The sequence below is a fragment of the Uranotaenia lowii genome, chromosome 2 (assembly GCF_029784155.1).
Source record: "Uranotaenia lowii strain MFRU-FL chromosome 2, ASM2978415v1, whole genome shotgun sequence".
Taxonomy (NCBI): Eukaryota; Metazoa; Arthropoda; class Insecta; order Diptera; family Culicidae; genus Uranotaenia; species Uranotaenia lowii.
The window spans coordinates 20,047,799-20,074,516 of NC_073692.1; the positions used below are offsets into that span (position 1 = coordinate 20,047,799).

General features: G+C 36.1%; 1 protein-coding gene across 1 annotated transcript in view; it reads left to right on the plus strand.

Moving 5' to 3' along the window:
• The first annotated feature begins 3,906 nt into the window (after window positions 1-3,906).
• LOC129749624 (uncharacterized) overlaps window positions 3,907-26,718 on the plus strand; it is a 41,495-nt gene continuing 18,683 nt past the window's right edge. Inside the window, exon 1 of the mRNA XM_055744656.1 lies at window positions 3,907-4,642. Coding sequence (XP_055600631.1) covers window positions 4,576-4,642 — 67 coding nt within the window. The 5' untranslated portion in view covers window positions 3,907-4,575. The remainder of the gene's footprint in view (window positions 4,643-26,718) is intronic.

Below are 26,718 nucleotides of genomic sequence, written 5' to 3' on the forward strand. Positions count from 1 at the left end.
TGTAAGCAAAGGTCGCCATGTTCGTCGGTTCGAGTGCGTGGAATTGTTTGTGAATTTGTTTATTTTAGCGTCAAATTGATGGTGAGTATGAAATAGTTAATGGTGCCCCATCACCCTCACTAAAATTAGCAAAGTCGTCACACTTGCTGCAATAGGATTCGTCCAGCTGGAGCAAAAGTGCACGGTAGCTGGAATGTCCCAATCACCGAACATCCGCGCCTTTTTCCCTTTTTTTACTTGCATTTCCGTTTCTTCCAGAGCAGAACGACACTACTACCGGAATGGAAATTAATATAGTGGCGGCCGCAACATGGATTATCATACACATCATTAATAAAGGCAAATGTTTATTCAGAAATATAACCATATAAGTTTAGTTGTTTTATATAAACTCCAAATACCTTTTACCGGAATTTTTTTAATTATTATCGAAATACTGGTAACGTTTACCGAAAACTATAATATTTTCGGTTATGTTAATCAATTTATTGGCCATATCGATGAAAGTTATATTCTTTTATTAGGAACATTCAAGATTATGATAATTACAGATGTGTTTAAAATTAGAAGAAATCAAAAGACCTTGAAAATGATCGAGTAGAATTTTATTCAGAAGCGTTTTCATCATGACATGTGATCATTCGTTCTCACTGAAAGCTACACTTGCTGGGAAAACCACACTTTGTCAACTACTTTGGGGTGGTGGGGTTAACTCTTTCTGACAACCTTACTTCAAAATAGTTGATCGGTGTTAAACAAATTCATGACGTGTGATGAAAAATGCCTCTAAATAAAATTATATTCGCTAATTTTCAAGGTCTTTTGATCTCTGCTTATTTTAAACACATCTGTAATTTTCAAAATCTTGAATGTTCTTAATAAAAGAACATAACGTCCACCGATAAACCAATAAATTGATTAACATACCGAAAATTTTACAATTTTCGGTAAATATTACCGGCATTTCGGTAATAATTGCAAAAATTTCGGTAAAAACTTCCGGGCTTTCGGTAAAATTTACCGGTTGTTCGGTGAATATTACCGAACTTTAACAGCTTTTCGGTAAAAAAAACACGGTATTTCGGTAATATTTACAAGTATTTCAAAAATAATTACAGGTATTCGGTAATAATTTAAGGTATTTCGGTAATAACTACAGGTGTTTCGGTAAACTCTACTGGTTGTTCGGTATACATTACTGAGCTTTTATTGCTTTTCGGTTGAACATTACCGGCTTTTCGGTGTTAATTACAGGCATTTCGGTTCAACAATACCGGTGGATCGGTAATATAACGAGCTGTCACGTTGACAACTGTCAATATTTTGACAGATGAACTTAGACATGATCAGCCGAGTTTCGGTATTTTTTACCAAAAAAGGTCCGTAATATTTGACAGCTGTCACTTCTCTGCCATGAGAAAAATTACCGAACGGTTTAACGAACTCCACATGTTAGGATTTCGGTAAAAAAATTACCGAACTCGGTAATTTTCGTTTACTGTGCAACCTTCGAAACGACGACAGCGCCACACGTCAATAGCACACAACTACCATGCCTCATCAAACCACAACCAGATGGTTAAAACCTACGTTACCGAAACCGCTTGGTAGCCAACAACGATGGACAGCGGCGCCTGAAGAGATAACTACGAAATGCGATCGTGTTTCGAGAGAGGCGAAGGCAACGACCTGAACTGATGGTTCAAGGCCGGTCAAAATGCGGCTGCCTGGTGCTGGTTCACTTTTCCAACAGCATTCAGCGCGAATAGTTAAACCGCAAAATCAAAGTTGGAAGTGTTGAAGAACTCACAGCCAGACACCAGGTAAGCCAGTGAACCGAAGAACCGCCATTTTGTATTCGCCCTAAGGACTTGATTCCTAATGCAAAGTCTCTCGCAACGCAACTAGGACCCCTTTTGGTTTAGACCAGAACTAGGCCAACCATCGATACGGTTCCGGATTAGCAACGGTCGCGGATAATTGCCGTCCTCCAAAAGGGCGAACCCGACCCTCAAAGGCCACCGACGTGTGACTTACAACCTTGGTGTGTCCACGCTCCGAATCTGCTCACACGGAAGGTCGAACGCAAAAAGGTTCCGTTTTTTCCTGCAAGAGTTCCGGGTCATTCGTCGTGTCAACAAGGGCGAGGCCCTACAGGTTAGCCTAGCTATAAGAAAGTGGGAGGTACAAGGCAGTGGTGCAAATACGTTCAGAATAAATTAACGAGAAGTGCAATAATAAGGGGTTTTCCGATCATTTGAGTGACATTCCCTGCGACTTGGTTTGGATAAGCGTGCCGCCCTGAGGCCCATAGAAGGGAGTCCCTAATTCGCCGGTGGGGGGGGGGGGGGGGGTTAATAGCAACATTTACACGATGCACAAAACGATGTGATGATAAGCGTCACTAGGGTCCTCGATTCGTCCCAAAACATCATTATTTTTCAGATCTCCTGACGAAAACTTGTCCGGAAAATAACAGCTGCTGCGGAAAATCTTATCTTGCTGCAATGGAGGAAAAACCGATTAGTTTCAACAGCATTTTTTTCAATATTTTCATAAACCTACATAGCTTTCCTAGATTCTGGAAGTGCTGGAGTTACGCCTACGACTCGTTTCCGAATAATTTTCCAACTTGTTTACTTTGTATCAGACGTGCGCAACACAAGTTTAACATTTCCATGTAATTTTAAATCAAACAAATTCAATTTTACACTGTTTGTGTGTGATATAAAATTCATTCACCTCTTGATCTTTACATCACGGAATGTAAAATGATTGTAAACAATGTATTTCTATCGATTTTCAGAAAAAAAGTTTAAAATTACTTCAAAAGGAGTTGAAAGTTACATCTTCTTCGAATCACACTTGTATTTATACTTTTAGATGATTTTTGTGTCTTATTTCTCAATGAACCTTTTTTTTACACAAAGTTAAGATTTTTCATTATCATTTTTGTGGAACATCATCTCTGTTCTTCAGTATATTTGAATGATTGTGATGATTTGAATGTGCGCTTATTCGGATCATATTGACCCGAACAGCTTTCGAAGGTTAAGATTAAGTAAAACGGACCAGTAATTTAGAAGGGCCTTCATTATTTATATGCAGTCGTTTGTTTGTTGTAATATTTTTTGCATCGCATTTTTACATCGAATTTTTGTCATTCCCGTCGAAAAAGTGACAAATGATTAATATTATTCAGAAAATAATTATTTTTGATATTTTTTTACTTTTGTAGATGTTTTCTATTTTTGTTAGTATTTTTGTCATATTTGTCATTTTAGTAGATAATTTTTTGAAAAAAGTCAATCTCTGTGCTTTATGTCATTTTTGTTATATTTATCATTTTTACCATTTTTTGTAATTTTTCTTTTTTCATTTTTTTCGGTTTGGCGATTTTTGACAATTTTGAGATTTTTGGGTTTTTTTGTAATTTGTGTAACTTTGTTTGTAATTTTGTCAAGATTGTTATTTTCGACATTTCTCCATTTTTTCATATCTTGTCAATTTTCCTTTCTTATTTTCGTAATTCTGAATATTTCTCTTTCATATTCATCATTTGTGTAAATTTAATAATTTTTGTCATTTTTGATATACCTATTCGTATTTTTTGTCCTAACATCATCCCCTATTCTTGTGACAGAGTCGTACCGAGACACAGTGCAGATCAAAAAATTGTGCACATGTGGGTATGCTAAAATATAACCCACCCATGATCACCTGTGGTTACCAACCAGAGACTCGACTGAACCACCACCCAAGTGAGAGTGAGCTGCGTTACAGCCGGCCGACCGATAAGGAAAACCAAGGAAGGACTCGCCTCTACGGCAACAAGCAACCAAGAAGCAAGGTAAGAGCACTAGAGCGATCAGAGACCCGAACTCTTCCATTCAGTAGTAAATTTGTGCTCGTTCGGTGAACAACTCAACTCGGCTTGATTCCGTACGCGCCGTCAGTCGAAATAGAAGGAGTATCGATCACCCCTACTCCGACTTTTTTTTTCTGTGCTTCTCGCGTTGATCGCCGCTGCTGCTGCTGCTGTTACTGTCGATTGGATACGCGAGAGGTGTTTTGTTGTGTTTTATAAACCGAGCTCAAGGCTGTGCACTTCCAGATCTTTAGCAATTCAGCGCCGCCTTGCCGCAGCATTGAAAGTGCAAAGTAGAGAAGGCAAAAAAATAAGTATAGAAATTTTTTAACGATTGTTCGACAATCATAACCTCTTTCGGTGCGCGAATTAAGAGGAGAAGCTAAAAAATTGGGAGATGATTGGTCCCCAGTAATAGTGGCACTGTTTGTGTTTGAGTCCAGTGCGGATGACCCAATCGATGATTGGTTGTTGGTGGTAAAGTGAAAGAAGTGAGTTTCTCGCGCATCCACAACTCGGCAAGATTGGCGGAAATGATTTGAATTTTGATTTCCAACTGCTGGCCCACCAAAACGTGACCGTGAGTGTGTGATCGAAACATCGACCGAATTGAGATCGCGATCATCGATCGACCGACCGGATCAGACATAGAGCTCTCTACCCTCTAACGAAAAACAGACCAACCGAAATCGAGGAATGAAGTGACAATGCAGATCCTATTGCACTTCCGTAAACTGATTCTGCTGCTGGCGGTGGCGTTTGATGCCGTGTCATGTGAGTCTCTTAACCTTCAAACCCACTTAACCCAACTCCAACTCCAACGCAGTTTGCAAATCAAATCCAACAAAAAAAAAACAAAACTAGAGCGAAATTCCATTCATACCGAAATCGGCGAATGTTTGTACTCATACGATCGTTGTTTTTATATAGCCTTAAACATATTGCACAATCCGTCCACACGTATCGTGACTTATGAATTAATTTCCATACCGATCGAGAAACTTTCTTTAGTCGTTGTAAAGCTCAAATCAAGGCAAGGCAAGGCCAGATTCGGAGCGAGAGTGAGAGTGATTTTGATACTATGCACGGCTTAGGAAAACACCTACACTGCGTAGACGCTGCCACAACGACTGTCGGATGTCTAGCTGAGTTAAGGAGGGTACCTAGTAAGTACCCGAGCAAATAAACCCGACTGTGAGGAACCACGTGTGATCGAGCGCATCTTGAACAGGTGCTGCTGCGTGTGATCGTGTGTTTGTTGCGAGTCGTGTTTCGGTGCCCGTCAACAACATAATCAGCTAAATAGCAGCACCTTATCCGTAGACCGTGCACGGTTCTGTCTGTAGGTTATCTACCTTTGTTGATGGCCATCTCTGTTTAAGTGAATTCCGTCAGCCGGCTTTCGGTTTCCATTTCATTGAGATGTTCAGGAATCACTAGTGAGTGGCCGTTATGATTGTGGATATCGCAATGTCATATAGCCACAAATTTGTACATCGTGTAAAATTTCGCATAAAATCAAATCGTTGGACATACCAGTTATTGTGTGATTCGATAAACCGTAAATCAAAAGTTTAATAGAGTTTGCTTAAAAATGATGATTTTTGCATCAACAAAGATGCATTTCCGTTTTTTAAACCTGAATTCGACCCCTCGAACCCAATCAGAGGTTTTTAGGACGACGACTTCTTACACAAGAAGAAGAGTTCTAAAATCTTGAATATTGTTGAAAGTATTGGGTTTTAAAATTTCAATATAGGGCAAAGTAGGGAATTTTGAACCACCGTTTTTTTTTTTATATTCAACTAGTTGACCTCGTGTGCTTCGCTACCCCTTGAAGAGAAGAAAAATTAAGTTTGCTAAAATTATTTTCATTACATTAAACTTTCTTTAAAATTATATATCAACATTATTCAAATGCGAACGATTTTCAATGGAAGCAGATCTTCTAGTTTTGTTGCCTCTAGTAACGGGTGGCAACTAAAATTTTGGAATTTCCCTTTCAAGCTGTGAAAGTGTACTTGAAAAAAATTGATTTATTGGAATTAAGGGTACATTGTTCATTGTTGAAAAAAATAGTGATCAGTTGAAAACGCTCCATAATCGGCTGTTCGCCGAAGCTTCCGTTTTATGTCGAACAGGAGCGTTGTACGGCCTTTATGTCAACTTTGTGAATACATCTCTTGATTCTATCAATCAATTGTTTGCAGCTCTTGGCTCTACAATTATTTTTGTACATCAATAGGTGGTATGAAAAAAACCTAGCAATTGCTTTTGCTAAACCAAATCGAGCAGTCGAGTAGTCGAGTAGTAGAGTAGAGCTCGACAAATCACCAAGCAGTTGCTTTATTTTCTAAGCATGCTCGGTAGCAGACTTTTCTAATAAAAAAAATCTATAATAACGTCATAAATTTATCAAATTGGCAATATTGCACTTCAAAACAATTCAAATAGGCATTTTCAACATGGATAAACAAAAACAGAAGTGAAATCCATTTTTTTATCATATTCTTGGCGTTGCATGGAATGGTTCGTTTTACATGAAATTGCTTGTTTTGCTTGTCATGCATTGTCTAAAATACTTTTCGATCGTTCTTACCTGCACCGTTGAGATCGTGGCTGTTTTAGCCGTAATTTTCAACTATCTGATCGTTTTATTTTAATTTACTTAAGAAAACTACAGATTCTGCTTGTTGGATAGCTCTATTTTTCAAAGCAAAAGCTATGTTCTAAAGTTTTAGCACACATCCGCTAAGCAAATGTTTATTCATACCAAAATAAGCAAATGCTTTGGCCTTTTCTTTTGCTTGATTTCGAGCTAAGTAAATGCCACCGAAGCAATTGCTTAGCCTTATTCTTACCACTAAATGAGCTCAAAGTTCTGAAGAAATCTTCAATTGTACATCACTGAGGCAGATTTGTCGGGTTGTGGTTCTTGGGAAATGGAATCGAATGGGTATTCAGGAAGGATTGTGTTTTTAGCTTAGCTTAGCTTAGCTTGAATGTATACTCATATCCACCTTAAATCATTAAGCCCGAAATGCTTTAATTAGTCTTCGAAAATACCACCATTTTCTCATGGTTTAGAAAAAGTATAATATTATATTGTATCAAATCATTCCATGCATTTCGAACTTCATGGTCGCTGGCGTGGCTAAGTAGAACGAGTTCCACATCGCCAATGGTTGCTACTCCGTGATTAGTCGAGGCCACCAATTTTATACAAAGGCCAAATGTAGCTTGGGATTAGCAATTCATTCTCAATGCACAAAACTCATGCTCTCTCTTTAAAAAAAAAAAGAACAATAACGGCGCCGGCCACTTCCTAGTAGTCAAAGGGGGGTGACGGGAGGATTGTTAGTAACATACTTTTTTGGATCAACCATAAATCTGTTATTCCAGTATTCTGCAAAAGCTTGTTTTGAAAAAACTCTGAAACAATGATAAGTCAGTATCACCATCTCTAGAAACCGTCTATACGTCTGCGAATCTATATTCAAGTATCTCAGGAAGGGTTATTTTAAAAAGGGAGAGGTGTAGATCAGGAGCCATTTATGGAAAACGGTGCGATCTTTGGTTGACCTACACCTCCTATGCTCCTAGATATTTCCTAAAGAAACTCCTAATAAATCTACGAGGTGTTTTTAATTAGAAAATTTAAAAAGAATTATGAACTCCCAAATAATTAGAAAAGCATCCATTCGAATTTCCTAGAAGCTAGCTGTTTCCTTCAGTATAATCTCTAACACATCAAATACAAAACCATGTTCAGCTGAAAAAAAGAATTGACAAGCTTTTTTACACAAAAATTTGCATTCGAGATTGAAATGAGTACGATCATACAGCATGAATAACCTGTAGCAACCTGTAGTAACTTGTAGCAAAAATATCAGCTACAAAATATTTTCAATCAAATATCTGGTACTTTGTCGAAGAAAACAGAAACGATCTACTTATCTGCCAGTATGCCAGCTTTACTTCCTGGTTGAATTTTATGCCGCTCTTTCCTGAACAAATATTCTGGGCCTGGTTTAGTCTGGATGGCGTAGAACCAGCCCCAACCATTCAACCATTCACAACACTATTCAAAAAGCTAAATTTTCGACTGTTCCCGATTGCACTTTACTCTTCCACGTTTTGAAACTTAAAACATTTTCCGCGGACGCAGTATTAATAATTCACCAAATTTTCTATTCGCGAAAAATAAACAAACCACGCCCGCTCTCGAGCATGGATTGCTGCGATCTCCTATTTAGGAAGGATTGTGTTTTTTGGCAACATATGCGATGACGCTTTATCCGGCCAAAACACGTATTATCCATCTGCATGATGTTTGTGTAGAAACGGCATCAAAATTTCCTTCAAAAATTCATTTTTGGTACACATCTGGATTGATAGCCAAACCAGACGGCTTGAACCATGGCCTAGAAATACCTCTCTCGGTAATGGCGATGTACAGTATTACTTTCTATTCAAACTTATGTTTGCACTTGTATTTAATGTTCGGAGATGTAGTAGAATTATCTTTGGAATAGTGTCGATCGTTTCCGGGGATGTGCGTCTTCGAAAGACGGAAGTAACTTTCGTTGTCCAAAATAAAACATTTTCCGGAATAATTTTTATTATCCAACGGCATTGGGATTTAAGAGTCGAAATGTGATCCTCAGTGTGTACTGGGGCTCTTGTTATCTTTAATTCCAGCTTTTTTCAACGTCTCGGCAATGTAGGTACGTGAGAATAATAACACTAGTTTACAAAATTTCAAAAAAATCGTGAACTTGATTAACTGACCAACATTTTTAATGTAAAATCGGGCGCTGAATCCAAAAATGAAATTCAAAAAAATCTCAGTAGAACCGTTTTTGAGTTATGCTCCAAATATGAAATTTCGAAAAAAATAAAAAAGTTCTTGTACTAAGAATAAAATATCTCGGACGGCATAACAGTAATTTGAAATCCCTCTTTTGCATATTGAAGGTGAATAAGTTATCTATCGATCATCTGAACACTGTTTTTGCGTTTGACCAACAGTATTGTTGATATTAGTGACTTTATGAGAAAAAAAACTATAAAAAACGCATTTTTTTAGAGAAAATTTTGTTTCAACAAAAGTTTTAGACTCGATTGTAGCATTTAAAAAATCTGATTTTCTTTTGCACTTGAATATCAATTTAAAACAAAGATTTCAAGTGGTTATTTATCAAAATCGGTTGAAAATTGAAGAAGTTATGGCTACTTTACCATAACTGAAATTTTTGGAGTTTTTAATAATTTAACGAACCGCAGTACACTTATCATAGTATAGGAAGAATGGAACATGATAAATCTCACTCGCTCTAAGTCAAAATTATTTATTAGCTTACCAGAAGGTAACATGCCAAGTTTCAGAAAGATGTGACCATAGGGAGGGGTTACTAAAATTTTAAACGTAAATAAAATTTTGAGGTATTTTGCCCGGAAGGAACAAAAAATACTGGTTTTTCATCAATAACTTTTTTCATCACTAGCTGATTGTTTTTTATGGTTGATTTTCTTAAAGCCTAAGTTGAGACAAATATTTCACCCGAAGACTGTAACTCGATTGGATTTGAAACAGAAAAGTTATTGCGGTTCAAAGGCCGCAAATTTTGTCCAATACGCAATGAGTACTTTTTACGCATTGCGTTTTATACGACAATTTTCGACCAAAATACAATCTTTGAACCGCAATAACTTTTCTGTTTCAAATCCAATCGAGTTACAGTCTTCGGGTGAAATATTTGTCTCAACTTAGGCTTTAAGAAAATCAACCATAAAAAACAATCAGCTAGTGATTGAAAAAGGTATTGATGAAAAACCAGTATTTTTTGTTCCTTCCGGGCAAAATACCTCAAAATTTTATTTACGTTTAAAATTTTAGTAACCCCTCCCTATGGTCACATCTTTCTGAAACTTGGCATGTTACCTTCTGGTAAGCTAATAAATAATTTTGACTTAGAGCGAGTGAGATTTATCATGTTCCATTCTTCCTATACTATGATAAGTGTACTGCGGTTCGTTAAATTATTAAAAACTCCAAAAATTTCAGTTATGGTAAAGTAGCCATAACTTCTTCAATTTTCAACCGATTTTGATAAATAACCACTTGAAATCTTTGTTTTAAATTGAAATTTAAGCGCAGAAGAAAATCAGATTTTTTAAATGCTACCATCGAGTCTAAAACTTTCGTTAAAACAAAATTATCTCTAAAAAAATGCGTTTTTTATAATTTTTTTTCTCATAAAGTCACTAATATCAACAATACTGTTGGTCAAACGCAAAAACAGTGTTCAGATGATCGATAGATAACTTATTCACCTTCAATATGCAAAAGAGGGATTTCAAATTACTGTTATGCCGTCCGAGATATTTTAATCTAAGTACAAGACCTTTTTCAATTTTTTCGAAATTTTATATTTGGAGTATAACTCAAAAACGGTTCTACTGAGATTTTTTTGAATTTCATTTTCGGATTCAGCGCCCGATTTTACATTGGAAATGACCTTCAGTTTACTGAGTTCAAAAATGCTGTAAACTAGTGTAATTGAACTTTCTGTTTCTTACGTAGCATGTTTTGTGTCTGTCAGTGCAGCCAGCAAACCGGGAAAACCAGGAATAAACCGGAAATTGAAAATGTCATTGAAAAACTGGGGAAACCTGGAACTTCGAATCAAAATCTGGAAAATACTTCATGGATCGTTTTTCCCATATAAGGAGTGTATTCGAAAAAATGCTACACTTTGTTTTATAAATAATTTTTGAATGCATGAATGGAAGATTGATGAAATTTTCAGTGAAACTACCTATTAATATAATGTGTACGTGTACAAAATTTGGTGACAATCTGTCAGGTGGTTTTTGAGAAAGGTCCCAGAGGGAGACCCAAAAACAGCTGGAAGTTAACTATTCGACCAAATTTCACATGGTAAATCGTTTTGGAAGTCCTAGAATACCCAATAGTGAGCTGAAATTTGATTGAAAGTGAAGATTGTTGATTCCATGAAGTGAGAGGAATGTGAGAGGTTTTTTCAAGCTCTAAGAAAATATGAATAGAGGAAGTAATAAAAATGTCATTTTTTTTCTGACTGGTTCGTCTAGCTGATTAATAAACAGTCCTGACTTCATTTCTATAAGGAAGAAAAGCTGCCCACTGGTAAAATAAACAAAATACGGTGGTAAAATCGTGCGCAAGATATTTGGACTGCTTATTTTCTTGTTACTGGGATGAATTATCCATTAGGATGAAAATCCCATAAAATGTTTCGATTGTTTCGCTTGAATGTAGTGATCATGCAACATTTTGGTTGGGAGCTGGAGTCCTTATGCCAGTAGTGCTTTTTCAAACATGTCATCTTTGGCATAGCACCCTTTCAGCCCATTTTCCGCACAGAGATTTCACTCTGTTGTGTTGTGAGCCTACTTGGTTGAATGATTCAACTGATTTCGATTGCTTTGATTCACAGAGATTTCCATTTCGTTTGGGGCAAAGAGCGCATATGTGTATAGAAAAACGCGCCGGTTAACGTTTTATACGCAGTTATTGATTCAAGTGCCTCCGAAAATGTTTGCGAGGTAAAAACACTTCTGTTCTACTTCACAGATAGAAAAATGTATTGCTAAGCGTAGCGTTGCCAGATATACTGACATTCTCGTGAATATTTAATAAAATCTGTAAAAAAATTCAGGAATTGAAATATATTTTTTGTCTCTTCTATCATTTTTGTAATTTTGTTAGTTTCATCACTTTAGTTTTTTTTTATAAATTTTTGTCAATTTGTCCTTTTTTTAACTGTCATTTTTGCTATCTTTCTATGCCGTTTTTCTTTCTTAATTTTTTGGACTTTATTTTCACTTTGTCTTTTTCATTACTTCTGTAATTCCTTTTCATGTTTGCACTAACGGGCATTTTTGTTTTGAATCTGTTATTTTTGTTGAGTTTTGAAATATTCAAAGTTTGTTAAATACATTGAGCTTAGTCACGGGAAAGGTTACATAATGCAACAACTGGTTATCCTTTCGACTAAATTTTTAAAAAGCAATTAGCAGCAACCTTCAATCCTAACACTTGGGAATCTTTTTAACAGTTAAGTCATCGACGTATGTTTCGTTCCACTGAAACTTACTTTGTCGAAATTGAAGATTAAAATATCGATAGGTCAACTAGGCATCTTCCATCTTCTTGTGATCGTTGTGTGAAAAAAAGTAAGTACCAAAGCACACAGGCTGAAGCATATACATTACCATCGTTTGTTTGTTTACACTTTTGGTTGCAAAACAGTTCGCATCAGGAGATCGATGGGTGATGAACATGATGGATTTGAAATCTTGTAGTCACGCTATCTGTACTCCTTTTGCTTCTGTCAATAGCTTTTCAGTAAAGGTACTTTTTCTGAGATACTCTCTTCGAATTGGTTGGTTTGACATATTCAATTTTTCAACGTGAGGAAGTCATTTGACAAATTTGGAAAAAAAAATTCAATTCGATTGAGGTAATTAAACAGTTATATTTCATTTCCACAAACTATTGTAATTGAATTTTGAAATCTTGGAATCAAAATTAAAGCTCGTTAACTTGAACTATCATACCCCATTTGATCATAGGACTCGATCAATAAAATAAAGTTTCTAATTTCTGGCGAAAACCCGGATCCAATATCTACAATTAGGTGACCTTTCCACATAAATCGTTCAGTACCTTCGTTTGTTTCACAATGCTTAAGCAGGTTTGTTTTTTGGGCGGTTTTATTTTCAAACATGTTGCAAAACAACGGCCCATTAATTGCGCCAATCAGCTTGATCCAAGTACCGTCCAGTGTACCTATGTAGATGTTAAAGTGTTGCAAATTCGTAATTTTTGCACTCAAAGGGTCCATCGACGAAGCCGGTATAATTGCCTGAACCAGCCAGGGGTGAGTCTCCGAAGCATCGTAACCCGCTTTCACAATTTAGAGGCTGAAACAGTACGGCGCGTTTGAAGAAAAAAAAATCAGAAAAACTTATCGTATATAGCACAAGCAGAAACCGACAAAAATGATCTATGTATCGATAACTGCATCGCGATATGGTGTACCATATCGATATATTTTGCTCCCCGTACGCCTTGAAGTCTTGCAGCAGTGCCTTGAAAAGCTTGGGAGTTTCGGTTTTAAGCTGATTCGAATCGTAGGTCGTCGTAGATCGAAATTGACGCCTGATTAATGGAGGCAATCTACCGGCTAAATCTAAGCCATCTGCCGGAAGGGTTGGTTAGGCGACTTACATAAAAGGTTAAAATTATCATATTTTACGATGAATCAGGCGATTCCGTAGAATTATGTAGGAATGTTTGACAGACGTTTTTACGACGAACGGTTCAAACAAAAGTATTACAATATCTAAGAAATGATGCTCTCAACAATTTACTGGCGTTACAATTGGGCTACGTTCTGGTTCACACAAGCGCACTATTACGTCACGGACTCAATTTCCTTGCAAAATTGTGCAAATTTTTCAGACGATTATTCTTCATGCAGATTGAGGCTGATAATCACTGGTCGAGATTCGTGGAAAAATAATTGGCTCTTCTTCGACCCAAAACAGACGAATGCCACGAGATAAAAATTCACAATAATCAACATTGATTCCTTCTTCAGTCAGTCAGATCAGAGACGACGACGTGCGTCATCCATGTGTCATAAGATGTGGCATCTGCTGCTGCCCTTGGCAAGAGCCGATGGTGTGGATTTTAGTCGCTGATTGGTATAATTTTATTACGGAGCCAATTCGAAAAATTGCATGGAATCATGGAAACATGGATCAGATTGGAAAAGCTTTGGCCATCACAAAGTGAAAATATTCTAACTTCGTAGGGGAAGGTGTTCCTAAATTCGCCTAGGTACAGCCGTTTGGTGAAACAGCTGGTAAAACAGCAAATCTAATCATTGCATTTTGAGGGTTATACGCTTTAAACATAAGGCATGAAAACATTTTATAAATTTTCGAACAAAAAAAAATTAAAATTCATACGAGATATTGGTACCTTTTGACGTTATATTTTGACTTTTAAAAACTATACGTAAAAAAAACCCACAACCAAAACTTGAGTTATTTTTCTTCTTATTCAGATGAACATTAAAAATAAAACAAATTTCAGCTTGTATGAAGATTTAATAATGATTAGAAAGTGGAATAAGAGAGTGTTTTATATGCCCCCAATATATTTGTAAAATACAGATTTGTAGAATAACAGATCAAATGTTTAGAAAAAAATTATGATTTTTAAAACCAAAAATTCGAAGCCCTAACCGGCCTTAACACTAAACATACCGGCACTCTGTATATATTCCTATGTGCAACATATACCTTCTAAATTCAGCTTTTTCAGGCACTTAGTGGATTTTTGGTTGAGCTCCTAATACCTGACTTACAGCCTTTTTCCCGAAGCATGTTTTTTTGGATTTTTTTCTTAGACTTCGAATAACTTTAAAATAAATGAGTGTAGCTGAATATTGTCTGAGAACTATATTTGAGTCACGTTACAAGCTTTCTAAAACTATAAACTTTGTAAAAATCGGTTGATAAACAAGAGAGTTTTAGCGGAAAAAGTGTTAGGGGTCACTGGCGGTATAAATAGGTATACTACATTAGACTGATTCGATTTGGGGTCATTTTCAAATTTCTCAAACGCTGGTTTAAAACTCATCCATGATTTTTTGCAGAATTTTTCAGTAAAATTTACAAGAGTAAATTGGAACTTTTAGGTTTGTATGGGAAAATTGAACATTTTGTACTGAAAAATCAACATCATTTTTGTTTCTTCTGTGGAAACGAGCCTGCCAATGATTTTTATGCCAATTTATAACTTTACTGAAGGAAATTTTCCGCTAAACAACTTTGTTGAAGACCATAACTTCGTATCTTATTTGACAAAAAAGAAGACAAAAAAAAGAAACAAACGTTATAAATCAAATAAGGCCGGAACAAATTTCAAATCCTTCTTTTGTCACTCGGAGTTGGAACATCACGAGGGGTGGGATAATAAAAAATAATACGAAAAACAAATATATTGGAAAAAATAGCACGAAAGCTTGTATGCAACAAAATTGCATATTATATCATTGCACAAAACCTATAAATAAAGTAATTTTGCATCGAAAAATTCAATAAAATCAAGAATATAAAAGATGAAATAACTTCCATCTTCCACAATTTGTGTTTTCGTCTTGTAATCTTTCGGAAATTTGATTTTTCCTGCGAAATTCACATAAAATACTTAAAACTTTATTTATTTCCCTCTTCGTGATTTTTGGAAATTTTGAAGGGGGGGGGGGGGGGGGGGGCGATGGTTAACAAAAGAAGAAATTAATATTTGTTCCAGCCTAATTACCATAGTGACAAAAATACAAAAATGACAAAAATTACAAAAATGAGACATAAAATGTAAAAAAGGCAAGATTTATAAAAATTATCTATATATATAAAAATGAATTTCTGTCTGTCTGTCTGTCTGTCTGTCTGTCTGTCTGTCTGTCCGTCTGTCTGTCTGTTCCCTATAGACTCGGAAACTACTGAACCGATTTGCGTGAAACTTGGCAGGTGGGGGTATTGGAGGCAGGGGAAGGTCCTATTGTGGTTTGAGACCCCTCCCTCTCTCATTAAGGGGGGGAGGGGCCTCCCAAACAAAAGACAATTTTTTGCATAACTCGAGAACCCATCAAGCAAATGGTATCATATTTGGCATGGGGTGGTATTTGGGAACGAGTAATATTTCTATGAATATTTGGTACCCCTCTCTCCTTTCAGTGGCGTGATAGGAAGGGGGGAGGGGGGCTACCTTACAATTTTTCATATAACTCGAGAAATAATCAAGATATTGGACCCAAATTTGGTATGGGAAGGTATTTGGATACGAAAAATATTTCTATGATTATTTGAGACCCCTCCCTCTTTCCAGTTGAAAGGGGGAGGGGCCTATTTCATATTTTTTAATATAGTTCAAAAACTAATAAAGCAAATGGAACCAAATTTGGCATGGGAGGGTATTTGGATACGAAAAATATTTCTATGATTATTTGAGACCCCTCCCTCTTTCCAGTAGGGAGATATAAAGGGGGGAGGGTCCTCTTCTATAGTTTTCAACATAACTAAGGAAGTTATTAAGCCAATGGAACAAAACTTGGCATGGGCGGGTATTTGGGAACGTGACATGTTCTAATGATTGTTTGAGACCCCTTCTTTCTTCCAGCGGGGAAAAGGAAAGAGGAAGATAAGTTTCATTCAATTTTTACTCCATAACTCAAGAACTACAACAGCAAATGGAACCAAATTTGGCATGGAACGATATTTGGGTACGAGAAATGCTTCTATGAATATTTGGTATCCCTCACTCTTTCGAAGAGGTGGATGAAAAGGGGGAGGCGAGGTCTCCCTTACAATTTTCAGTATAACTGGAGAACTGATCAAGCAAATTGAACCATATTTGACATGTGAGTGTATTTGGATACGAGAAATGTTTCTATTATAAATTGAAGCCGTACCTTTTAAGCGGTAAGATATAAAGGAAGAAGGGGGGGTTTCCATTTTTTTTGCATAACTCGAGAATTAATCGAGCAAATGAAACCAAATTTCATCATAATCATCAAAAAGTATTTGAGTACGAAAAATACTTTTATGAATATTAAGTTATCACCCCTCTATTGAAAGAAGAGAACGGAAAGGGGGATGGTACTCCCTTTCAAGTTTATACATAACTCAAAAATTTACTACTTAAATAAAACCAAATTTGGCATGGCATGGAATATAGGAAGGGAAGAGGGAAGCTTACATTTAACTTTTATTTTACAAAATCCGAGAAATGGACAATACTTAACATGGAAATCATTTTGGTATGACTCTATGATTATTTGACACATCATCCTCCTCTCAGTGAGAAGGTACATGGGAGGAGGGAGGTGAGCCCAATTTTGTTAGCATATGTTCTAAATTTATGCTTACGAAGCCAACAAATGGAAACAAATATGGCATGGAAAGGTACTTGGTTACGAGATATGTTTCTACGATTTTTATAGACTCTTATGCTTTACAGTGTAGAGAGGGAATGAAAGAAAGAACAATTTTTGTTGTAAAGCTTAAATTCTTATCAACCAATGGAACTATATTTGATATAAGAGGATTTTTGGGAACGAAAAAAATGTTTATTAAAGATTACAATCTCCATTCAGCAGGGGGTGAAGGGAAGGACAGGGGGGGGGCTCTCTAATCAGTTTTTTAGCATAAATCCAGAACATATCAAGCAAAAACAACCATACTTTATAAGTTAGATTATTTGCGAACGATTAATTTGGGACCCTTCTTTTTCAGGGCGAAACTTAAGGAAACAGATGAAAATTATCAGATCTTTAAAACAAATTTATAAATCAAGATTCAGAATATCAGTTATGGTTCGTTTTGCAATTTGAAACTCCAGCTGAAGCTCTCATTTTATAGTGGTTGCTTATTAATTTCTTCATAATTTGATTTAAAATAATACCAAAAACAATAAAAATTTGAATGATTTCTGAAAATATCATTTGATTCTGAAAGGTGTAGCAAAGCACACCGGGTCAGCTAGTCTATATATATAAAAATGAATGTTTGTCTGTCTGTCTGTTCCCTATAGACTCGGAAACTACTGAACCGATCATCGTCAAAACTGGCATCTGAGGGTTTTTGAGGCCGGGGATGGTTTCTGTAATAGTCAATACTCCATCCGACTTAAGGGAGGGGGGGCTTCCATATTAAATTTGTAGTTTTTCGGAACAAATTAAAGTCATGACATCCATTTTCCCGAGATTTTTTCTTCCTTTGGGCGGTTTGTTTTTCGTTTCCAAGGTCGAGGCGTCGTGAACCAACGTCGCAAAAGGATAGTAACCCAGGCATAGCATACTGATCAGTGGGAATATTTTGGCGCGTATTTCTCAACCAAGCATATTTTCAATGCAAGGGGTGGCGATATGAAGCCTTGATGTGATTTTTCTTCTACTTGATTCCTAGCTCATTTGTACAGCACATGGTTATGAATGACGCCTAGATGAGACCCAGATTGACATTTTGCCGATCGAATAAAACATATACATCTTTTTTTGCCAAAATGTGAAATTGAAAAGTCATGGCATCCATTTTTAGAGATTTTCTTTTATTTGAAGGGTTTGTTTTTTGTCTCTATGGTCAAGCAAACGTCGTCGCAAGTGGATAGTAACCGAAGCATACTGTTCATTGATCGCTGGAAATAATAAGGCGCCTGTTTCTCAACCAAGTTCCTTTATTTTTTATGCACGTGGGGGCGATATGCAACCTAGATGAGTTTTTTCTTGCTTAATTGTACATAGCACGAGGAAATAAATGACGCCTAGATGTGACACGAATTGAATCAATCGAATCAAAACCAATTTGAGAGATTTGTAAAAATATTTCCATATTTAGTTCGTGTTAATAAAGGTAGCATTTGTTGTCTAAAAAATACAAATTTAGTTCTGATGCTAATGAAATAATGGTATGACACTTTGCGGAAAATTGAAAAATAGAATACAGAAAGTAAAAAATTTACATACAATTTCTAACCCATTTCGCCAACAAGGTTATTTTTGAATCAAATTGAAAACAGAAATATGAATAAGATGTTTTCTTCAGAGGTAGATCAGAAACATTTTTTTGAACGTGTAAAAATATACTTAACTTTAAAGTTTTATCATGCGCCATTTAAATTTAAAGAAGATAAAAAAATCCGATCCGACACATGAACTGAACATAAGCCTTTTCATTCAATTATATAAGATAGGACTGACGTGTTCATAATAGAAATGAGAAAAAAACTAATTTTTATTGATCAAAAGTGAGGAAATTCATTTTCCGATAGAATTATCATTTAAGGAACACTAGAGCGTGTTCAAACATTCATCTTTTCTCTGTAACAAAATAAAAGTTTTCTTCTAGAAATTGTTACTTCGGCCCAAATGAACAACTAAAACGAATTTAGAATTTAAAATGGGCGCGAAAAGATATTCAAACTGCTTCGAAGGGTTAGGATAGTGAAAAAAGCTGTTTGAAAATGGTTATGAAAAATTCTTTTCATCGTTTGTTTTTTAAAATTTCTATAGCATATTTTTTCAATTCCAAAAAATACATCATCTTAAGCTAATCAGGAGCTGGAAGTGCTCATAATACAGAATATTAGGAATATACTCAAAAAACTGACTCGATTCACGCTATTGAACGATTTTCAAAATTCTATCTCCATAAAGTACAATATGAAATAAATTCCAATATGCTCATCTTTTTTTTTCAATTAGAAATTTATGTAAACCCGAGCCGAGTAAATCAGCCTACTTTCTTCAAGCAGTGGGTGAGCTCCCATGTAAGTTTAAGATTAAGAGCTTTTCAAAGATGAAACCATATTTTAAAAGAGGGTTGCGTACGGATATTTGGCATAACTCAAAAATAAATGTGACAAATGTTTTTATAGAAGTTCGTAACTTCCCACTTTGGGAAAAAGGTGAAAAATCCATAAATTTTCACATCATTTAAGTCATTATGAAGCTTTACAGAGTACAAATTTCAGATCTTGAAAAACAAGTTAAGAGATCAAGTTTCAGTAGATAATATATACCATCTTTGAATTGCAATTCGGAACTCCAGCTACAGCTCTCATTTCATAGTTGTTGGTTCTGAACTATGATGAGATTTGATTTAAAAAAAAATCCTTACAAAAATCTAAATTTGTATAAATTTATACATATCACATTTATTTTTGGAAGGTGTAGCAAAGCACACCGGGTCAGCTAGTCTATATATATAAAAATGAATTTCTGTCTGTCTGTCTGTCTGTCTGTCTGTCTGTCTGTCTGTCCGTCTGTCTGTCTGTTCCCTATAGACTCGGAAACTACTGAACCGATTTGCGTGAAACTTGGCAGGTGGGGGTATTGGAGGCAGGGGAAGGTCCTATTGTGGTTTGAGACCCCTCCCTCTCTCATTAAGGGGGGGAGGGGCCTCCCAAACAAAAGACAATTTTTTGCATAACTCGAGAACCCATCAAGCAAATGGTATCATATTTGGCATGGGGTGGTATTTGGGAACGAGTAATATTTCTATGAATATTTGGTACCCCTCTCTCCTTTCAGTGGCGTGATAGGAAGGGGGGAGGGGGGCTACCTTACAATTTTTCATATAACTCGAGAAATAATCAAGATATTGGACCCAAATTTGGTATGGGAAGGTATTTGGATACGAAAAATATTTCTATGATTATTTGAGACCCCTCCCTCTTTCCAGTTGAAAGGGGGAGGGGCCTATTTCATATTTTTTAATATAGTTCAAAAACTAATAAAGCAAATGGAACCAAATTTGGCATGGGAGGGTATTTGGATACGAAAAATATTTCTATGATTATTTGAGACCCCTCCCTCTTTCCAGTAGGGAGATATAAAGGGGGGAGGGTCCTCTTCTATAGTTTTCAACATAACTAAGGAAGTTATTAAGCCAATGGAACAAAACTTGGCATGGGCGGGTATTTGGGAACGTGACATGTTCTAATGATTGTTTGAGACCCCTTCTTTCTTCCAGCGGGGAAAAGGAAAGAGGAAGATAAGTTTCATTCAATTTTTACTCCATAACTCAAGAACTACAACAGCAAATGGAACCAAATTTGGCATGGAACGATATTTGGGTACGAGAAATGCTTCTATGAATATTTGGTATCCCTCACTCTTTCGAAGAGGTGGATGAAAAGGGGGAGGCGAGGTCTCCCTTACAATTTTCAGTATAACTGGAGAACTGATCAAGCAAATTGAACCATATTTGACATGTGAGTGTATTTGGATACGAGAAATGTTTCTATTATAAATTGAAGCCGTACCTTTTAAGCGGTAAGATATAAAGGAAGAAGGGGGGGTTTCCATTTTTTTTGCATAACTCGAGAATTAATCGAGCAAATGAAACCAAATTTCATCATAATCATCAAAAAGTATTTGAGTACGAAAAATACTTTTATGAATATTAAGTTATCACCCCTCTATTGAAAGAAGAGAACGGAAAGGGGGATGGTACTCCCTTTCAAGTTTATACATAACTCAAAAATTTACTACTTAAATAAAACCAAATTTGGCATGGCATGGAATATAGGAAGGGAAGAGGGAAGCTTACATTTAACTTTTATTTTACAAAATCCGAGAAATGGACAATACTTAACATGGAAATCATTTTGGTATGACTCTATGATTATTTGACACATCATCCTCCTCTCAGTGAGAAGGTACATGGGAGGAGGGAGGTGAGCCCAATTTTGTTAGCATATGTTCTAAATTTATGCTTACGAAGCCAACAAATGGAAACAAATATGGCATGGAAAGGTACTTGGTTACGAGATATGTTTCTACGATTTTTATAGACTCTTATGCTTTACAGTGTAGAGAGGGAATGAAAGAAAGAACAATTTTTGTTGTAAAGCTTAAATTCTTATCAACCAATGGAACTATATTTGATATAAGAGGATTTTTGGGAACGAAAAAAATGTTTATTAAAGATTACAATCTCCATTCAGCAGGGGGTGAAGGGAAGGACAGGGGGGGGGCTCTCTAATCAGTTTTTTAGCATAAATCCAGAACATATCAAGCAAAAACAACCATACTTTATAAGTTAGATTATTTGCGAACGATTAATTTGGGACCCTTCTTTTTCAGGGCGAAACTTAAGGAAACAGATGAAAATTATCAGATCTTTAAAACAAATTTATAAATCAAGATTCAGAATATCAGTTATGGTTCGTTTTGCAATTTGAAACTCCAGCTGAAGCTCTCATTTTATAGTGGTTGCTTATTAATTTCTTCATAATTTGATTTAAAATAATACCAAAAACAATAAAAATTTGAATGATTTCTGAAAATATCATTTGATTCTGAAAGGTGTAGCAAAGCACACCGGGTCAGCTAGTCTATATATAAAAATGAATTTCTGTCTGTCTGTTCCCTATAGACTCAGAAACCACTGAATCGATTTGCGTGAAACTTGGCAGGTGGAGGTATTGGAGGCCGGGGAAGGTTCCTATTATAGTTTGAGACCCCTCCCCCTAACAGGAAGGGGGGGAGGAGCCTCCCAAACAATAGACTATTTTTTGCATAACTCGAGAACCAATCAAGCAAATGGTATCTAATTTGGCATGGGGTGGTATTTGGGGACGAGGAATATTTCTATGAATATTAAGTACCCCTCCCTCCTCTCAGTGGGGTTATAGGAAGGGGGGAGGGGGGCTACCTTACAATTTTTCATATAACTCGAAAACTAATCAAGATATTGGAACCAAATTTGGCATGGTAAGGTATTTTGATACGAAAAAGATTTCAATGATTATTTGAGACCCCTCCCTCTTTCCAGTAGAAAGGGGGAGGGGGCCTCTTTCATATTTTTATTCATAACTCAAAAACTAATAAAGCAAATGGAACCAAATTTGGCATGGGAGGGTATTTGGATACGAAGAATATTTCTATGATTATCTGGAGCCCCTCCGTCTTTCCAGTAGGGAGATATAAAGGGGAGAGGGGGACTCTTTAATAATTTTTACATAACTCATTAACTATTTAAGCAAATGCAATTATGATTGTTTGAGACCCCTTCCTTTTTTCCAGCGGGGAGAAAAGAAAGAGGGAGGGAAGTTTCATACAGTTATTACTGCATATCTCAAGAACTACAACAGAAAATGGAACCAAATTTAGCATGGAACGATATTCGGGTACGAGAAATGCTTCTATGAATATTTGGCATCCCTCACTCCTTCAAAGAGGTGGATGAAAAGGGGGAGTAGAGGTCTCCCTTACAATTTTAAGTATAACTGGAGAGTTGATCGATCAAATTGAACCATATTTGGCATGTGAGGGTATTTGGATACGAGAAATGTTTCTATTATGAATTGAGGCCCCATCTTTTTGAGCGGAAAGATATAACGGGGGAAAAGGGGGCTTCCATACATTTTTTTTTGCATAAATCGAGAATTAATCGAGCAAATGCAACCAAATTTGGCATCAAAAAGTATAAAAGTACGAAAAATAATTTTTCTATGTGAAACAATTCCTTTCTTGCAGCAAGATGATAGAATTGGGAATATAGGAAGGGAAGAAGAGGCTTACATTCAACTTTATTTTTTACAAAATACGAGAAATGGACATATTTTAAACGTGGAAAATCATTTTGGTATGATTCTATGATTATCTGACACACCATCGTAAGTACATAGGAGGAGGGAGGTGAGTCCAATACAATTTTTTTAGCATAAGTTCTCAATTTATGCTAACGAAGCCAACAAATGGAAACAAATATGGCATGGAAAGGTACTTGGCTACGAGATATGTTTCTACGATTGTTATAGACCCTTACGCTTTACAGTATAGAGAGGGGAAGAAAGGAGGAGGCTCCATATACATTTTGTTTTAAAGCTTAAAAACTTATCAACCAATGGAACAATATTTGATATAGGAGGATTTTTGGGAATGAAATGGTGATGATTATTAAAGATCACGACCTCCATTCAGCAGGGGATGAAGGGAAGGACAGAGGAGGCGGCCCTCTTACCATTTTTTTAGCTTAAAACCAGAACATATCAAGCAAAAACAACCGTACTTTATAAGTTAGATTGTATGCGTACGATTAATTTGAGACCCTCCAGACAGATTAAATTTATCTTTGTGTTACAATTCGAAACTCCAGCTGCAGCTTTTTTTTTTTAGCGATAGCTTAGGAATTATGTTATAATTTGATTTAAAATGATGCAAAGAAAACAATAAAAATCTGAATAATTTTTGAAAATATCATTTGATTTTGAAAGGTGTAGCAAAGCACACCGGGTCAGCTAGTAAATATATAAAATTGACAAAGAACATTCCCATTAATGTCTTCAAAATGCCTTAGATAACCGACATAAAATATTGACCGTAGCTTTAAGAAGCTTCTCAAATTTATCGACGACGTAGAGTTCATTATGCAATTCAATATCATAAAATCCATAACCAAACAAAGTCATTAAATTGTTCCAAGCGAGTGGGTTTATCTCATCCGCCCCATTTGAAATTCCTTTTAGCATCGTAATTGACACATCAACCTCGTGTAACTTTTTTGAAAATAGGTGAACCCTTTCATCCTACTTGAATATTTTCGAAGACCCACACCGAAACAGCAGTATCTTTCGAATATGATTAACGACATCACAACTGGAGACCTTAGTTCTTCTACAGCATCCAATGATTCATTCAGGTGAAACGTATTTTTCGTCCACGGTCGCAGACTGTGGCATGGTAATCCCCATCCGAAGCTCATTCAACAATTTTCACACACATGGAAAGGACAAGAAAGGTGCGATTTATTTTTTTTTTCTATCCAGAGGCTGTCTGTGAATAATTCGGCTGAGCTTAAGACCTCCCCCGGGGTTAGCCAGTAGCCGGTCGGTCGCTTGGATGGTCGGCTAATGATTGAAGTTAAGTTTATTAAACAAAACCATGGTCGCATTGGCCAATTACGAAATGCTGTTGCAGGAAGGTGACATATTCCGTTGCAAATTGATGTGTGTGGATCCGTAATTAGGTTTTTGTCGGTAAAATGGTAAGTGGCCAACAAAGCCGTACGACATTTGGTTAGGAAGTGGCGGTCAAGCTGCATGAGAACTAATTGCAATAATTTAGTGATGGTGATTGGGTACCTCGCCTAGAGGCATTGAAGACCCCTCATCATCATTATCATTGGCGTTTTTGGAATGATGATTGTGTTTCCCTTTAGGTTGATAGGGTACTCAATTTTGACAACACTTGATTCGGTTTTTTTCTGGTACCTTCCTACAACAAAAAACTTTTTGTTAGCTGAAAATAATTTGGCTCGGGTAACTTTGATGCATTACTCGAATATCTGAACAAATACCTGAAAATTTTGTTTTTACAGAATTTTGGAAATAATAACGGCGGTGAGTTGCGCCCCAGCAGTGAGTGCGCCCACAAATGAACAGATGTGGGGAGATAAGGGCATAATGGCCACCTTAAGATAAGCGCTAATTTTACCATAGAAAACAGCTATAATTTGTGAGTTACATCATTTTTTCGTGTTCAGATACTAAAAAAAGTGTATTTGCTAACGGGCTAAAACTTGAAAAAGTAGATAAAAGTGTTTAAATTTTTTAAATTGTTTTGCCATAACCTGAGAATCTGTCACAGTAGGGGCATAACGAGAACCCCCACTGGGGTAGTATGAGCACCATTAATCGGGGCACGATGAGCGTTTTCGTAGAATCTAGCAACGAATTCAACTCGATGAAGCCAACTGTGTTATAGAGCTTGACTTGTTTCACCTTACGATTCGGCCTATCATTTAGGTGTCGGAGAGGTAATCTCGAGGTGGACTCGAGTTCGATTCCTGGCCGAGGTGATTTTTTTTTCATTTACCATTCATGATCGATGCATTTTGCACTAAACGGTGAGTCGTAGATCCCTCAAACAAAGTAATAACAGAAAAATGTATGTCTATTTGTAGAACACAAACAATGCACACACACTCATACATTATGTTTCTGGTGGTTTATTTGGCAGATGATGTTATTAGCCGTTTAATGCAACAATCAAAATAACCGATCATGAATGGTAAAGGAAAAAGAAATCACCTCGACCAGGCATCGAACTCGAGTCTTCTAATTATCTCTCCGACACCTGATCAATAGACTAAATTGTCAGATGTAAAATAGTCAAGTTGTGTAAAAAATCAAAAATTAAAAGATGGTAAAATTAAGGAACAATGTGTACATCATGTTGCAGTGCATTCATTATTGATCTAGATCAGGGGTGAGCAAAGCGCGGCCCGCGGGTCGCATGTGGCCCGCGAGATCCTTGTGTGCGGCCCGCGTAGCTTTTTTCAATTTTTTATGCCTTATCTTTTCTACAATGGATAGTTAGGAAAATTTCAGATCGTTAACTTTTTCTGGCATTTTAAGCGTTTATTATGTTCTGTTCAAGGCTTAAATGGAATATTGTTTTTTGGCATAACGTAATATTGGAGTGATTTTTTTATTCAGCATACTTTTTTCCTTCCACTTACAGAGCAAAATCCATTAAAGTGAGTCGGAAGAACAGCCAAAAATTGGAACCTACATATGGTCAAAGAAAATTCGAAGCCGGTTTAGTAAAGTCATTACCTATTTTCATTTCAAGCAAAAATATAGAACAGAATGATAAAAAATATGCTCAGCAGATTATTTTTTTCAAATTATTGTATCCAATTCGGCAAAAATGCTTGTTCTGTAAGCATTTAAATACTGGCAAAAAAAATTAAACCAAAAAAATGGAATATATATTTTTTATTTCTGAAAATTGACGAAAATTACGAAAGTTAAATAATAAAGCCTGGGTGAACGATTTTAGATTGTTTATCAACATGAATCAACCCGCAAAAATTATAAGTTCTTGATAAAAACAATTGATATCTGAAATTCTATGACTCCACCCAAAACATCTTTGACGATTATCTGTGATGCTTTTTTCAGAAATTTGATAAAAAATTTATCACAAACATCGATAAATTGAGTTATTTCACTTCTAATCCGCAATCCACATTACCAGAGTCAAAATATAGCTTAAGAATTATTGCAATGATAACTAAATAAAATTAAAAACGATAAAAAATGTGGATTGAAATTCTAAAATCAAGAATGTAGTTTTGAAGATAGTTGCTTAAAATAGGTGAAATTGAAAATTTTTCTGTGATTTCGACAACTTTGCTCAACATCTGAATGCAATGATCCAATACAGAACTTTAATTGAATCAAACGAGTTTTTTAACGTTTGTAGCAAATTTAGGGA